At 33.6% G+C, this 17,393-nt stretch overlaps 1 protein-coding gene across 1 annotated transcript in view; it reads right to left on the bottom strand.

Annotated features, from left to right (window-relative positions):
• The window catches only part of PPFIA2 (PTPRF interacting protein alpha 2), a 467,265-nt gene that overhangs the window by 176,624 nt on the left and 273,248 nt on the right, over positions 1-17,393 (bottom strand). The window contains exons 5-6 of the mRNA XM_053658775.1: positions 11,597-11,761; positions 5,604-5,678 (exon numbers count right to left, since the gene is read on the bottom strand). Of these exons, the coding sequence (XP_053514750.1) occupies positions 5,604-5,678; positions 11,597-11,761 (240 nt within the window). The remainder of the gene's footprint in view (positions 1-5,603; positions 5,679-11,596; positions 11,762-17,393) is intronic.

The raw sequence follows: 17,393 nt of genomic DNA, 5'->3' as shown, positions 1-17,393 counted from the left end.
AAAATAAGCCAGTCCAAAAAAAGACAAATACCACATTATGTCACTCATATGTGGAATCCGATGAATTAAATAAACTGACAAAATAAAACCAGAAGCATCGGCATATGGAATAGACTGGATAGATCTCAGAGGGGAGGGAGGTAAGGGGGATGTCAAGAGATTAGCCAAAAAATGTACAAAAACATACAAAGCTCACAGACACAAACACCAATGTGGTGAAGGCTGGGGTTGGGTGAGGAGGGGCTTGGGAGAAACAGGGGATATCTGTAAGCGTGTCAACAATCAAAACAAACAAACATTCTTTTAGTGGTGTTCACCTTACAGAACAAAAACAAACTAAAGCAAAACTACATCTTCAGTGCTTTCTCATTTCACAAAGTATTAATTACAAAATTTGATCATGGCATGCAGGGCTCACTAAAGTCTGAGCCCTATCAATCTCTCCACCATCCACTTCTACATCTTTTCATAACTTGGTTCTACCAACACAGCAGCATTCATTATTATTGACATAACCAAGTTCAGGTTTTCTTAATCATACTGGTTCCTCGGCTTAAAACATTTTCTACAAATTTTGAAGTCAGTCATAGTCTTCCTTCAAAGGTGACACTTCTCTAATCCTTTGGTTTAGAGTATACCCTTCTCCTCTCTGCTCTTTTGCACTTTGTTTGGGCTCCAATTTTGCATTTAGTTAGTTTTGCACTAAATTATATTTTATGTATCTGTTTATATGTTCACCTTCATCACATGAGGGCAAGTTACATAAAAATTTGCATAATTCTTCACTTATATTATGTTTTCCTGTTCCTTATGTCAGATACTCACAGAATTTTCTGAATATGATAGTTGCTCAATAATTATATTTTTAAAGAACATCTTATTAAATGTGATGCATATAAATCAACGTATTGCTGTTTATTTAGCATGCCTAAGGTTGTTCAAACTCGATTAATAGGTAACAAACCATGTGAAAACACCAGTCACAACAAACTCTATACAATGAAAGTTGACAAATATATATGGACCACAAAGTTCATATCACTGTACTGATGAAACAAATACAGATGAGAAAGATGTAGTCTATTTTCTCAGGGAACTAACAACCTAGGGTTAGACAGGTATTTAATTAACCCTAATGCTTGTTGAACAGTTGTACTAAGTGCTGAAGCAATAAGCGTTAGCTATTTAAACTGAGGAGCAATGACTGTTGGCAAGAAATAATAAAATATTTCATTAAAATTATGATGTTATCTGAACATGAGTTTCAATAGGAAAGTATAATTTTAATGGGTGAGCTGGAGTTGTGGAAACATCCTAAGACAGACATTAGCATAAAATTTAGAGGCAGGACAAATGTTGGCTGCTTTCAAAAACAGTGAATACAATAATTTATCAAGAACTTAGTCAGATCCTGCAGGGGTAATGGGACTTAAAACTGGATTCACAGGTAAGACCATTGAAGAGATTCTTGAGTGTGTATTACAGGTTTATGTAATATATATTGTTATACATATGTTAATATAGTACATTATATTACATGATTAACATATTAATATGGTATATATTATATACATTACATATCAGAATGTTATAAAATAGTGAATATGATTGAGGCTTTACTTAATAAGTTTAATTTTGAAGGATAAAAGAAGAAAGGGATAGGAGATAAGAACAGACAGAACTTTATTATAAAATCCCAGGTGTGAAATAACAAATACTTGAATTATGGTGGTTTTAATGTATGTAGAAGAAGATAAGAGTAAATGGATTGGGAGGGTAGACTGTGGAAACAGTTAAATATATGTTGGAACTGCCTGAATAAAGAGAGTTATAACAAATTCAAAGACAAGCGCATTTTCATGTAGGAGAGAATAGTGTCACTTTAGGAGAAATAACCTCTCTGGGCTTATCTGCAGTGGTATATAACTTCCAGTATTATTTTGCTGATATATATGTATTTAGTACAGTTCCTTGAGGTTTAAGGTACTCAGTAAATAATAGCTATTGTTATTGTTAAATGATTAACAGAATGACCAAGTAAGGAAAATAACATTTTACTCTAAAATGTTCATTGTTTTGTTTATAACAAAAATTCAAATGCTACAAAAATAGTATATATACTTGCAAACACCTGAGACAACCAATAATGACAGGTTTGTATTTATATATAAAATTTGTCTTCTAACCTCATAATAATGTATTATCATTATTTGTACTTGTACAAAATTAGGATCATACTATTCAACTTCTTTCTTTTTGTAAAGTTGACTGTTTGGAGTCCTTTCCCAATATAGTTGTCTGACATTCCGTTTCAGAATGCTACTTATTTCATTGCATCCCTGTGCCATAGAGATTCTAAGGCACCCTTGGGAAAACTAGGCAGAGATTCAGGTCTAACAGTGCATATGGTTCATTTGTATTTATTAGAAAAAATTGATCCCAGTAGGTGGTTACAGCCCTGCAGGTATATTTTTTGATTAGCAAACCCTGAACTGAATTTTAGTCTCTCCCCTTAGTCCCATCCTGAACACCTGTGGCAGAGAACAATCCATGGAAGCATCAGCAAAGCTGGGTAGGAATGCCAACCCAGTGTTTAAAATCTGTGCAGCTCAGAAAAGAAAATGAACTTTGAGCCGCAGATTTGGTTGCCTTTCCATACAAGTCATGGTTGAAGCCTTGGATGGATGAGAAATGCATGAGGCCTCCACAGGAGAGATTGTGTAAAGAAAAGGTATTAAGGGAGATAACTCCCAAACCATCTGTGAGAATGGGGTAGGGGAGAAAGGACAAGAGACACAGAGAGACTGAGGGACTCAGATAATGGAATAGACTCTATTAATGTAATGATGATAACCTCTACTATCTTTTAGACTCTGCGTATGCATTTACATATATACTGTTATATGCAGTATGTATCAAGGTAACACTTGCAGTCTGAAGCCCCACAGTTATTTCTCCTTCTGAATGCAGGAAGTGAAATAATTAAGAAAATGTTTGGATAAATCTTTGGCTATCTGAACTGTCATTATCACTACTAGAAATTCAGGAACCAGACAGGTTCTGATAATGTGGCATCCTTACTCTCCAAGCTTACTCTATGAACCCAGGAAACAAACAGATTTGACTTACGAGGGATACTTATACATAGATAATCATTTTAATCTAAAACCTGAAGCATTAAATAAAGTTTTCCTCCAACTCTGGTTCATTTAGTCATTTTCAGGAATTTTTTTCTAATAACTGATTATTTTTGTCTATCTTACATATTTTTATTTGGCTCTTAAGAATGTGCTCTTAATAAGTTTTTCTTTTTTAAATAAGAAAAATTTTCTATTTATTTTCCAAAATACCTTCTTCAATTACTTCTTCTAATATCAAAACTTTATCTAGTATTCCTTTCTAATGCTGCCAATAGCATGAATTTTTCTAAACTGATTTTGTAAGGCTTCTAAATGTATCTTGTTATCATCAGTAAATGATGCTCTACTTACAGAAATTTCTTTTTCAGTTTGCTGTTACTATAGAGAATCAAGAAGCCAAACTGTGTCTTCTGATTTCTTTTAGTATTTCATTATGAAGTAAATAATGGCATTATTATGAAGAGGTGAGTTTTTCCTATGTACTTTCTTTAAAAGTCACTAATAATTTTTTAATGACTTATCATTAGAAAACTAAGAGACTTTTATTTTATTTTATTTTATTGCTGGATCTGTGCCATTCTAAGTAAGAATTCAGGTGAAGCCCCATGGGAATGAATTATAACGGACAACAATGACAAAATATATTGAAGTTAAGAAGTTAATGAGTATACAATTACTCTCCTTTTATTTATATAAATAATTTTTAAAAAGCATTCAGAAAGGCTATAGTATTTTAAGGGTAATTTTAATGATTCAAAATTTATTTAATCTATGTGCAAGCAATCTCTATCACACTGCCTACAGGAGACTATAGTAAGAGTTGAGGACTAAAACTGCATTAAATACAACAGTCTACAATCTTTTCTCCTCTTTCGTTCTCAACTGCTGTTTTCCCTTGGTATGAGCAGCTGGACTATTGAGCTGCCATTTCTGGAGCGGTTTCAGAGCCTCACTTGAATGTATGGAACATTTTCATTCAGCATAAATACTTCAGTCAAGAAGTCCCACTCCACCTTTGTTAATGATGAATAGAAACTTTTTCACTGCCATATCAGGCAAGACTTTCAAATTAGTAGTCACCATCCCTTTCGTTTGTTTACCCTTATCAATAAAGTATTTTTGATTCATCCAAAATAAACATACACACACATAAAAGTCAAAATTAACAATGATAAAATACAAACACTTAATACTTTCTTCTCGTGCATTCTAAGAATGAGCACAGGTATACGCATAGTCTCTCTCATAGAAGGACTGAGTTTCTCTTGTCATTACCCATTATGTCACAGGCTCTTTACTGGGCTCTTCCTTTTGTTTAAACCATCCGGTGCATCTTAAACCACTGTGCCACCATTTATGCTTTTACCACCACTAGCCTTCAATTCACATGGAACTAATTCTTCCTGTAGTTAAATCAATTATTTCTAAAGTTTGAATTCTTAACCTGGAACAAACAAAAGCATATGTAAACTTTCTCAATTGCCTCATCTTATTTTAAGGAACAGAGAGATTGTACTGGGTAAAAGTTTCAGCTTGTTTGAAAAATGTGTGCATTTGTTCATGTCTATAGTATGAATATAAATATTACTTTGTTAAGAATTCATTTATAATACACAATTAATTATATTAAGCTCCCACTTCTTTAGTTATTTACTAAGTAATTCAATAATTACTGAATTATTTTAGTATGTCCATTACTAGTAGTGATATTTATATTACTAGAATAAACTGGAAAAATCACCTTACTAATAAAATGTGTGTGTGTGTGTGTGTGTGTGTGTGTGTGTGTGTGTGAGTCAGAGAGAGAAAAAGAGAGAGAGAGGATATTTTAGTGGCCTACACAGATTAAATTTGTTATATATATTTATAAATTTGTTATATATTCTAATGTCCAAGTTTATTGATGCACTAATAACCAAAAAAGAAAAATCTTCTAAAGAAAATGACTCTTTAAATCTGAGATGATAAATAAAATACTTTTCTTAGAGTCATGAATGAGATAAAAAGAAATGGGTTCAATAACGCCTCTAAACACAGACACCATGCTTTTAGAAGACAAGAATAACAAGGACCTGAGGGAAAATATATTTATATCTCCAAGGAATCAACTTTATTTGTAACATTTTCTAAGTCTACCAGACATTGTACGTGTTTTCCAACTTGGGAGCTGTGTTTTCCTTCCCAGAAGGACTGCATTCTGACTGCAGACCTTCAGAATCCCCAGGGCACTGGCTCACAGGTCACTAGCTTTTCCCAAATTTCCTTTCACCTCTCCCTGGCAGATCTGAACACCAGAAATGAGGACACATGACTGTGGCATCAGTGTCAAGAGGCCTTGTCCAGTGGCATATATAGAATGTAATTTACTTTTTTGTGACAGTTTTGATAAACATGACACACAACACGAGAGATATTATGTTAGCTATATTGCACCTCAAAAGAGGAGAAAGTTTAGTATGTTACCTCCTGATTAGCAGCAGCTAGTTCTTCTTCCAGTGCAGAGACTCTTTCTAAAGAAACCCTCAGTCGTTCCCTTACCTAGAAGAAAAACCGAAATATAATATGTGTCATAACGTACAACCAATGCATGTTAAGCTGTTAATCCACCATTAGTGTTATCAGAGACAGTCACGGTGGGCTATTATTCAACTATTTATAGTCCTAAGTGCTCAGCAATACATTGTCACCTCATAGTTTCACTGTATCAAGAGATTTCCTTGTAAGTCAGTCCTTTTAGTAGCTCAAGGATAGATTTTCCCGTGGAGTTGAAGTAGACTCATCTTGTTCTCAATTCTGATTCATGATAAGTGGAGGCAAAGTTCAAAAGTGTATAATAAATTCATCTGAAAAATGGTCACTGATTAAGCATAAAAAGTAGGCAAGAAAACTTTCTATTTCTCTAAAATAATAAATCAGTTTTCATGTGGCATTTACTAGCTTCAAAACTGATTTTTCCAAGAGGAAGTGATGCTTAGACTCTGAAATACACTGTCAGTGGCTCATACACTCATGTGTATTGATTAGAGGTCTATTGTGTTATGAAGGAATTCAAAAGTACCTCGTTCTGGAATTTCTAGCTAGCTTCCAGGTACCAAAGGTCAAAACTTATATTTTATAGAACTAAAGACTTTGCACATTTAGTTTGGAAACAATTATGATTTACAAATGTTTCATAAACAAAATTCAGTGTTTGTTTTATTTGCTTTCTTAGAACTTCTAAAATTATTGTATTTATTACATGTTCATATATATTCTCTATATTTATTCCATTTATTCAAAAGTATAAATATTTTTATCATGTAAAAGTACTACATTTATAAAAATTTAGAAAATAAATTTTACTGAATTCAAATAAATGACTACAGCAGCTTAATTTTCCTTTAGAAAAAAAAATCAACAAAATTTATAGCTTCAAATTAAGATGTAATTCATGGTGAGTTTTTGAGTATTTATGAATTAACAAAGATTTTTCCATGGGGATGTTATAGTATTTGAATAATCAATATGCATTTTAGTATATAATTATATTTGTAAACTTTAAATTTATTATAATTTTGGTAATTCATTGTGTGTTTTAATGAATGGTATTTTTCTCTTTTTGTAGATTTAATGGAGAATATAAATTAAACATTATATGAAACATATAAAAACATACATAACAATTTTAAGTTGGAGTTATAACATTATTTTCTAATTAGCAAACAAATAAAGGGCACTAGATAAATCCAGAATATAATTTGAAATTCTTTAAAAATATCAATTACATATCTGTACTGTCTAATGATATTTGTTACATATTAAGGTGACTGGGTGCACTTAACTCCTGAAATAATCTTGAGTAATAAGAAATAAGTGTCTGAGTGGAGTTCAACTTTAATTGTATTTCATTATTCTCAAATTCTCCACAAACTGTTAATGTAAATACATAAACGGATATTTGACATCAAAGGCAATTATGCAGATTCTTCCATGACACCCTGGTGTGCTAGACCGACTGCCAGGTACCAGTGCTGCTGGACGAATATCCAACTGTACATTAAAAAACATAAAACGAACTCTTATTAATGACTGAACAAGAGCTACTTGAAAGAACTTTTTAATGGTTTGACTTGGGGAATACTTTTTAATGAACATCTTGGATAGATGCCAAAAAACCAAATCTTCCTATTTCCCCAAGGCAGGTAAATGAGTAGGACTGCTGATATGTGGAATGCAGATATGAATAAAAATGCTAGGAGAGGTGCTCGATATTTAACGAGGATGGTTGTAAAGTTTTATGTGCAATTCCTAAAATACCGACTATTAGGGGTGGGTATTCTGATAAAGGCTTAGAAATCCCAGTTGATGAAAATAGCAATTTGAAATGGTTAAATATAAGTAAAGGATCTCACTACATGCAACACTGGTCAGATCACATTTAGATTGTTGTGAAGGTACCATAGTTTAAAAGATACACTAATGCGCTGGAATGTTTCTAAAAGAGTCATTCAAGTTATATAAGAAATGGCTGAAACCAGGCTATCTTGTAGGTTACAATAGTTTCCTGACTTTCTTTGCTCAGCTAAAAATCATAGAAACTGTTTGAGACGGTCTCCTATTTACCACAAATTAAATATGTATATTTTCATTATATTGAGCCTTTAAGAAAATTGAGTTACCCCTCAATAAATTTATAATAGAATTTACAACTTGAGATTATATCATTCACAAAGTAATGAATCAAGCTGCTTTGACAAGAAAATAAAAAAGTATTCATATATTTGAATTAATATTATAAATATAAAATTGCTGGTGTATTGATATTATGTAATATCAATATGATAGGGATTTTATATGAGAATGCATTTAATTATTTAATAAATTATTCATATATTTTGAATTAATATTATAATATAAAATTGCTGGTGTATTGATATTATGTAAATCAATATAATATGAATTTTTACTCACATTTATATGAGAATGCATTTAATTCATTATGCACTAATTTCAGCTAAACTTAGTAAGAAAAAATGGGTAGGACAAGAGGGTAACTTTTCCATGGTTTAAAGAAACCTTATAGTTTATCCCGTGTTCGTAGCTGGAACTCCACTGACACAGAAAAAAATAGTATCTCTGACCAGCCTTTTAACTTATTGTTCTACTCTGAACATAGCATCAGTGGAATGCCATAATTATCTTTATATTTCTTCTTAGATTTGCTTTCTTCCCCTAAATGTAAGTACACAGTTGACAGTTTTGTCTCGATACTTAATTTTTTTCTGTTTTTTACTATTTAATCATGTTCAATTAATCAATTTTCTGCATAGTCTTTAAGGAATATCGAGTACTTATTTGTATAGCTATAGTGGAACCCCCTCAAATACTTTATGTACATCTAGAATATTTGATATATAATTTTATGTTATATCTATTTTCTTCAAAATTGTATAAAAATAAAGATAAGTAATTTTCTTCCCAAAAGATGTTTCAAGACTACAGAAATTTTATTCCTGGGAATGAAAATATGTCCCTAAACATGACAAATCTGTTTCAGAATGAAAGGAAACTTTCGTGGGATAAGCATATATTTGAAATAAAAATTAAATCATTGACAGGGTTTCATTTTGGAATTTTCAATCTTGTAATAACACCACTTGTGAAAATATCTCTGAACACCAGAAGTTCAAATACAGTTTTGGCATTGTGATATTAGATCACAGGAAAAAGGGGAAGTGTATACATATTTAATATTTTTGCTATAGTTCCCATATATATCTTATATATATTTAAAAAATAGTCAGTGATATCTGAGTGATAGCAAAGCAACATATATTTCTCATTTCTTCCAGCACACAGAACTGGTGCTCTCAAAATTACTGTTGGTCTTAGCTAATTGGGAAACTTCCACCCTACAACTCAGTAGATGTATAAATAAGAGCATCAGCAATGAAGACTGCCAGTCATTGTGTTGTCTGGAACACACTCGGATTTTTTTAACGTATTTAGCTCTTCAGGTGTTCTAAGCCCTGTGTAATTAAGTTGGTAGTTTCTTGCCCTCAAGATATGGCTAACGGCATCTTCATTTGATCTTCTATTTAAATTTAAATATATTATCCATAACTTAAATTAGAATTTATATGTTTTATACTTGTTTCCTCTCCTATTCTTATCCTCATGAGACGCTGTGAACTATTCTTAGGAAACTTATCTATGAAGTTGCTTAGGCACATAGTAATTCCTCAGTGACTAAATGAAATACTATTTAAGACAAGCATGAGAATCAACAGCAATAACAGTATCTTTACATAGTTTAAAAGTTTTGTCAATATTGAAACATGCATGTTAATAGTAATATTCATTAACACTCACTGAGCATTTGACATATACTAAGCTCAGGCTAAGAGCTTTACATGTCAGGTCATACCTAATCCTCATAACAACTCAATGAGGTAGGTGCTATTATTCTCTCCTCATTCAGAAGAAGATGCTTAGAGAAGCCACTCATACACGTCCATCCAAGGTCAGAGCCCAAAGTCGCAAAAGTTTTTCTTTAGGCTGTTCATCATTACTTAGTTGATGATCAGTTCAGTTGCTCCTAAACTCACTGGTATTCAAGGCACCACTGATAAGTAATTATACCTTGTTTCAGCTTCTGTGGCCATAGTAAAAAAATATTTCTTTTAATTATGATATGCTCACTGAACTGATAGCAATTATCTCTACATACTAAGTTGTACAACAACCATTTTCTTCCTAAATGTACTCATATCCATCAGGTTATTTCTCTTAAAAGCTGTTTATTGCTTTTTCTTCATTCCTTCATAAAGGTATTCCTTACTTAAATAGGTGCTCCTAGGGAGCATCCCAAACCGCACATTCTCAAGTACTTTCTTCATTCAAGTCATGTTAAATTTTTTTCTGAACAGGCCATGCTCTTCTCATAGCTCCGGGTTATTTTATATATTGGTCATATTGTTTAGAGTATCTTGATTTCTCTGCTCAAAAAAACCTGACACATTTTTAATACCCAGATCAAATGTCCCCTCTGTGAGTACATCCTTGACTTTCTTGTCACTTTTTCTGTAACTACATATCACATTGTATACCTCTTCTTAGCAGTGCCAGTTATTGAAATGTGAATGTCCAACACTAATTATAAACTCCTCAGCTGTAAGAACAATGTATTATTTATCTTTGTGTGCCAAATGCTTGCCAAGTTATTTGGCACATAACAGATATTCTATAAAGGCTTGAAAAATCTTAACAATGTACTTTTGTAATAAGAAAAGGGATATAGTATAAAACAACATTAAGTATATTAAATGATTATTTGATAAGCCATATTAGTTAATATTATATTTATCAGGAGTCTTTATATAATTTTCATTTGGCTTCATTCAAAACTATAAACTAGTTGCCTCATAGCTAAAATGAAAAATAAAATAATTTCCTCAACAATATGGAAGATAGAATTATAGTTGTCATTATGTACACACTCCACATAATCCCCTACTCAAAGAACAGCTGAAAGACCAATGATAAAAATATACATGCAAATAAATATTAAATAGAGCTACAGTGTCTGCATGTCAAAACCTATCAGTTGGTAATAATCGGTGCTTTGGATTTTAATGCTCGGAGCTTGTCAGATGTTTTACAATGAAGTGACCCAATTCCCACTCTACAAAATCCTAAAGTTGTATTAATTCTAAAATTTTCATTCCTTAAAATTTACAAAATGGAAATCATGTCATAAGCCTTACTAATCTGCAAAGGGTATTACCATCCTATTGGCTTATTTATGTCAGTAAAACATAACTGAAGAACAGCTGAGAGAACTTTATAGCTGTTTTTAAGACCTAAAGCAGGTTTTTCTACTAATACTTTATGCTGTTAACATGCAGAGACTTAAAAATGTGAATTCATAACTCTGATATTAGAGACTAAAAAAATGTTTTGTTCTAATATACACCTTGAGATATGTTTAATTGCTCCTTAATAGTATCCAATGTTGGCATCTATATACACGCATTACAGAGACAGGTAGAGGAAGAGAAAATGAGAGAGAAAGAGAGAGAGAAGCTGAACGACAGCATTAAATTCCAATTTACTATCTGGAATAGGACTATAATGTACCATAATAGAAGTCTAATTTGATAAGCCATAGATTCAGTGATATTACAAAAACATAGGTATGAATATTACCAATATACACACAATAATCCTGTTGCATTTATTAAAAATGACTCTCCTATAACTCAAATGTGTTCCCCTGAGCTGACTGACATCAGGAGTCGTGCACACTGTGGCTGAAGACGAGGAGCACAGCTGCAGCCATCCTCAGCAAAAACAGTTAAGCTGAAAACTTTTGCCGATACTCCACCTTTTTCCATTTAGTAGATAAAATTTTTAATTAGTTTTTCTGAAGTAGAATTGACATATAAAATTGTAAGAACCCTTTTACAATACTGCACCTTTTCATCCAAGGCCTTGTGGTGCTCAAACAAAGATTTCAGTGCCTTGAGAACCTCAACTTCGCTGGAGACTCCCGAGGGGGACTGGGCCTGCCGTTTCACCACCGTCATTCTCAGGGACCTTTCATGCCTGGACACAAGGCACTCCAAATGCTCCAGTAACAGCTGTGGGGTTAACAGAAAATGTGTATGGTATAGATAAATACAAGCCACTAATACTTGTAAGTGACTTCGACCTTAACAGAGTGAAGGTTAAATAATATCTAATGATAACCTCAGATTATAACAAGGTAAGCAGCATAGAAATACAAACCTGTATCTAACCCAATGTTCATAAAATACATTAAAAGTAAATTTCATTTCTATCTTATAACAAGTTACTGAGTTTAAAAATATAGTGTAAATTTTATGCACTCATTTAGAAAATGTAGTCAGTATGAATTCAGTCGAAGTAGAATGCAACATAATATGTGTGATCCAATATGAAAATTATTTAAAAAACATTGTACGATGCATGATCATCTTGTTAACAGTGTTTAAAGCCAAATTAATTTCATTTATATTTGGTTATTTAAAAAATGTTTAATAGAAGGAAATGAGCATAATCATCACCTGGCTTTAAATGTGATTATACTGATAAATAATCACATGCTGCTCTAGTAACTATGGTCATTATCACTAATAATTATATGTTCAATTATTCTTTAATTATGTCATTGAAAAATATATACAATCAACTGGAATACAGTAACTGACATTTGCAATAGTCATTTTGGAAAACAAAGGTTAGAGGACAATTTTTACATCCTTTTTATTTTTCAGTGAAGGTTGAAATATGATATTATATTAGTTTTAGTGTACATCATTTTTAAATTAAGTAGTCTAGAACCTGCATTTACCCAGAGTAGTCACGGGGGCTGATTTAGGCCAGGAATAGATAGAAGCCCAGTGAATAGTGTTCAATTATGTTCCAGACTCTATGTTCTGGCCTTCCTGGAGAAATTTTGCCTTGAAATGTTTCGTGACTTGGGATTCACTTTTGTTTTGTTTTATAAGAGATCTGCCACTAAAAAGAAAGACACATATAAAGAAAATAATAATAATAAAACTACTGGGTTATCAGTATTAAAATGTTACTACAGAAGAGCAATACATGACCAGTCTGTTTTGTAGGAGAGCTTTTCAGAAGGATGGTGGAATCACAGTCTAACAAATGGTGTTTATGCAAAAAAAAAAAAAAAAAAAAAAAGGCAGAAATTACTCAAACAAGAAGAAAAAGCAAATGTAAGATACCAGGGTGGAAAGAAATAAAGAGAACAATATATTTTTCAGGATTTTTTCCTAAAGCTTACGCTGTAATGAAAAAAATTTTTAGAAGATTTTATTTATTTTTAGAAATATGGGAAGGGAGGAAGAAAGAGAAGGTGAGAATCAAAGGGAAGGTGATATGTGAGAGAAACATCAACGGGCTGCCTCTCACACACCCTCAACCAGGACCTGGCCTGTACCCACGCACGTGCCCTGACCTGGAATTGAACCAACAATTTTTTACTTTGCAGGACAATGCCCAATTAACTGAGCCATGCCAGCCAGGGCTGTGATGAAAACTTTTGGTTTTTACAATGTCACTATTAGATTTAGTGTCACGTATTAGTATTACATTCCTTAGTGCTTAGTAAGTTAATTTCTCTACATTTAGTGTTTCTAATTATGGTTCAAAGTGTCAGAAAACTTGGCCATGACATTAATACAAAAGAACACAAATGCCTGAGATTTTATTATTATATAGATCAGTAGAGAAAAGTCATAATTAAGGGTCAAAATGGTAATAGAAATCCCATATGAAGATGATACAATTATTAACATTTCAAGGAGTTTTCCTTTTATTCATCAACCTCTAATTTTATTCATGGTTTTCTCCTCTTGAATTATATAAATACATGCCTGTGTTGGTCAAATCCAAGCTGTTTCATGTCAGTTATGTGGAATTATATGAACTTACTCTATTTTTCTAGCATCATTCGGTGTGCATCTTTTTCTGACAAAGTATGCTCTGACCACACCAGCCTACTTTTGGTTCCTCGACATGCCAAGCCTTTGGACATGCTGAATCCTCTGCCTGGAATTCTCTGCCTTTGCTCCTCAGTTGGCCAGCTTTTCTCATTCTTTAATCTCAGTTTAAACATCAACCTCTCAGAGAAGCTTTTGCTCACTACTCTATGTAAAGTAGGTCTCTCCTCTTCCCAGCCTTTGTAATTCTCTACTTGATTCCTCTTGCTTCATTTCTTCATAACATATCATGTGTAATTTCTTAAGAACAGTTTCACTAAATCTTTTTCTGTTTCCTCACTGAAATATAAACTTTATGAGGGTAGGTACCATTTCTGTCATGATCATTTTGATAATTGTATTTGAATATTGGCTTAGTTCCTGGAATCTACAGATGTGCAATAAATATTTGTTAGGTTGATGCATGTCAGTATTACTATTGTTTAGACTTTTAATATGGAAAAGCATATGATAAAAGTTGGATTGTAGTTTCTACTCGACACTTGTGGTTGCCCCCAATTTTTTAAACATGCCTACCATACTTAATAATTTCCCACATTCTGAATGCTATTGTCTAGTAATATAGGATCCAAGAAACATTTCTCAGTCATCTTTGCCACTAGATGGCAGATACGTGACTTAAGAGTCAGCCAACCAGAACCACACGCACAGGACAGATTCTGAGGTGGTCAAATGAGGAAACACGCTGGGTATGGGGTGTCCATCTATTTTACAGGCACAGGAAGTAGCAGAGGCTACATATTACTGGGACTGGGGATGTGGGAAACACTCACAAGATCAAGAAATGTGGTCCTAGCATTGTGCGTGGAAGCTCAGTTTAGAGATTTCTTATACACCTTAATTAATATTTTGATGAAAACAGCTAAGCTGTACTGTTATGTGCAACTTGGAATGCTCACCTATACACACAAAACCAAATGTATTTCATTAATATAAAACAGACTCCTTAAAGGATTAATTTAACTTATCTTGACTACTCTTCAATACCTAAGAAAAAATTCCATATAATATATACTTAGTACTTAAGAACCTAACTTAATGAGAAATGTAAATTAGCTGGGAGCACGTGGCTTAAAATTTATACTGCAGCAGGTATCTGTGGCTTTTAAGCCTACAAATGAAAATAAATGAAAAATAAAGTGAAAATCATCTAAGATAACACTAACAATCTGCTAAATGTATTTTTTTCTGAGAGCTACACTTTAGTCTAATTTAAACCCTGCAGAGGTTCACTCAAAAAATTGCAGGGAATTTATAAATGGTGACTAATCTTATGTTGGAATTCCCTTGAAATACCATCAATATATGTACACAAAGAAACATACACTATACAGGCATACAGACATATGGCATCACTGGAAATTTTTGAACTAAATTTCTTTTTACAAATAATCTTTTTAAAAAGTACATTGTATTGATTATGCTATTACAGTTGTCTTATTTTTTTCTCCCCTTTTTCTCTCTGCCCTGTAACCCCCTTCACCAGCATTCCCCTCCCCTTAATTCATGTCCATGGGTTGTACATATAAGTTCTTTGGCTTCTCCATTTTCTATACTATTCTTAACCTCCCCCTGTCTATTTTATGTCTGCCAATTATACTTAATCCCTGTACCTTTCCCCCCATTCTTCCCCTCTTCCTCCCTATGATAACCCTTCATGAGATCTCCATTTCTATGATTTTATTCCATTCTAGTTGTTTGCTTAGTTTGTTTTTGTTTAGGTTTAGTTGTTGATAGTTGTGAGTATGCTATCATTTTACTGTTCATATTTTTTATCTTCTTTTTCTTAGATAAGTCCCTTTAACATTTCATATAATAAGAACTGGTGATAAAGAACTCCTTTCACTTGACCTTATCTGGGAAGCACTTTATCTGCCCTTACATTCTAAAGCTTTGATGGAAAGAGTAATCCTCCATATAGGTCTTTGCCTTTCATAACTTTGAATACTTCCTTCCAGCTTCTTCTTACCTAAAAGATTTCTTTTGAGAAATCAGCTCATAGTCTTTTGGGAACTCCTTTGTAGGTATCTTTCTTTTTTTTCTGTTGCTGCTTTTACGATTCTCTATTTTAATCTTGGGCAATGTAATTATGATGTGCCTTGGTGTGTGTTTTCTTGGGTCCAACTTCTTTGGGACTCTCTGAGCTTCCTGGACTTCCTGGAACTCTATTTCCTTTGCCAGATTGGGAAAGATGTCCTTCATTATTTTTTTAAATAAGTTTTCAATTTCTTGCTCTCCTTCTTCTTTTTCTGGTACCCCTCTGATTCAGATATGGAACATTTAAAGTTGTCCCTGAGGTCCCTAAGCTTCTCCTAATTGTTTTGAATTCTTGTTTCTTCATTCTGTTCTGGTTGAATGTTTATTTCTTCCTTGTGGTCCAAACTATTGATTTGAGTGCCAGTTTCCTTCCCTTCACTGTCAGTTCCCTGTGTATTTTTCTTTATTTCACTTTTCATAGCCTTCACTTCTTCCTCTATTTTGTGACTATACTCTACCATTTCTGTGAGCATCCTGATTACCAGTGTTCTGAACTCTGCATCTGATAGGTTGACTATCTCTTTGTTGCTTAGTTCTTTTTCTGGAGCTTTGATCTGTTCATTTTGGCCTTTTTTTTTTTTTTTTGTCTCAGTGTACCTGTTACATAATAAGGGGTGGAGCCTTAGGTGTTTACCAGGGTGGGACAACCTACCTCACTGCATCGCGGTGCTGTATGTGGGGGAGGGGTCAGAGAGGGAACAAAGCCTCTTGCTCAGCTCTGGGCGGCTTTCAGTCACTTCCACCCACAAGCAATTTGGGCCCTTCAGGTGCTGATTCCCACGTGGGTGGGTTTGTGTACATTCTAGGACCCTTTGGGTCTCTCTAATGAACTCTCTAGTGAGGCTGGGAGTTTCTCCTGCCACCTCAACACCCACAGGTTTTTTTCAGTCAGAGATTTGAGGCTTTATTTCCCTGCACTGGAACCCTGAGTTCTGCAGTCTGTATCACTCCCCAGTTGTTCCTCCTGATTTAGCTGCACACAAATGTGGGACCACCCAGTCCTCCAGCCTCCACCTCACCCTCCTTGGTCCACCGTCTGCCACCTAGCCACTTGTCCTTTTTGCCCCTCTGCCCATCTCTGCCCTTCCTACCAGTCTTTATGAGTGTTTCTTCTTTAACTCCTTGGTTGTCAGACTTCCATACTGCTCAATTTTCTGTCAGTTCTGGTTGTTTTTTTCTTTTTAAATTTGTTGTTGTCCTTTATTGGTTGTGTGAGGAGGCAAAGTGTGTCTACCTATGCTGCCATCTTGGCTTGTTGAACAAAATTTCTAAAACTAATCAGAGAAGCCAAAGAACTTATATATACAACCCATGGACAAGATCTAAAATGGAGGGGATTTCTGCAGGGCTGCAGGGTGCAGGGCAGAGTGGGGAGAAAGGGGAGAAAAAATTGGGAAAACTGTAATAGCATAATCAATAAAATATACTTTAAAAACTTTACATCTTCCTATTAAATCTGAATTTGACATAACTTTGTGCACAGTTATTTTGAATCACAAATGGTGTTCAAGCAGAAATACATTCTTCCCTATAGACCAATTTGCCTTCTATAATCTAGTCATTTAACTCAATATTAACACCTGGAAAACAAAACAAAACAAAACTTCAAACTAGTTCCTTTCTTGCTCAGGCCACTCAACCTGCCTCAATCTCGAATACTGTTTACAGTCCCCTATGTTTCTTAGGTACA

The sequence above is a fragment of the Artibeus jamaicensis genome, unplaced genomic scaffold, assembly GCF_021234435.1.
Source record: "Artibeus jamaicensis isolate MK-2021 breed Jamaican fruit bat unplaced genomic scaffold, CSHL_Jam_final scaffold_584, whole genome shotgun sequence".
Lineage (NCBI taxonomy): Eukaryota > Metazoa > Chordata > Mammalia > Chiroptera > Phyllostomidae > Artibeus > Artibeus jamaicensis.
The sequence above is the reverse complement of the archived record's forward strand: the minus strand, read 5'-3'. Positions and strand labels throughout refer to the sequence as shown.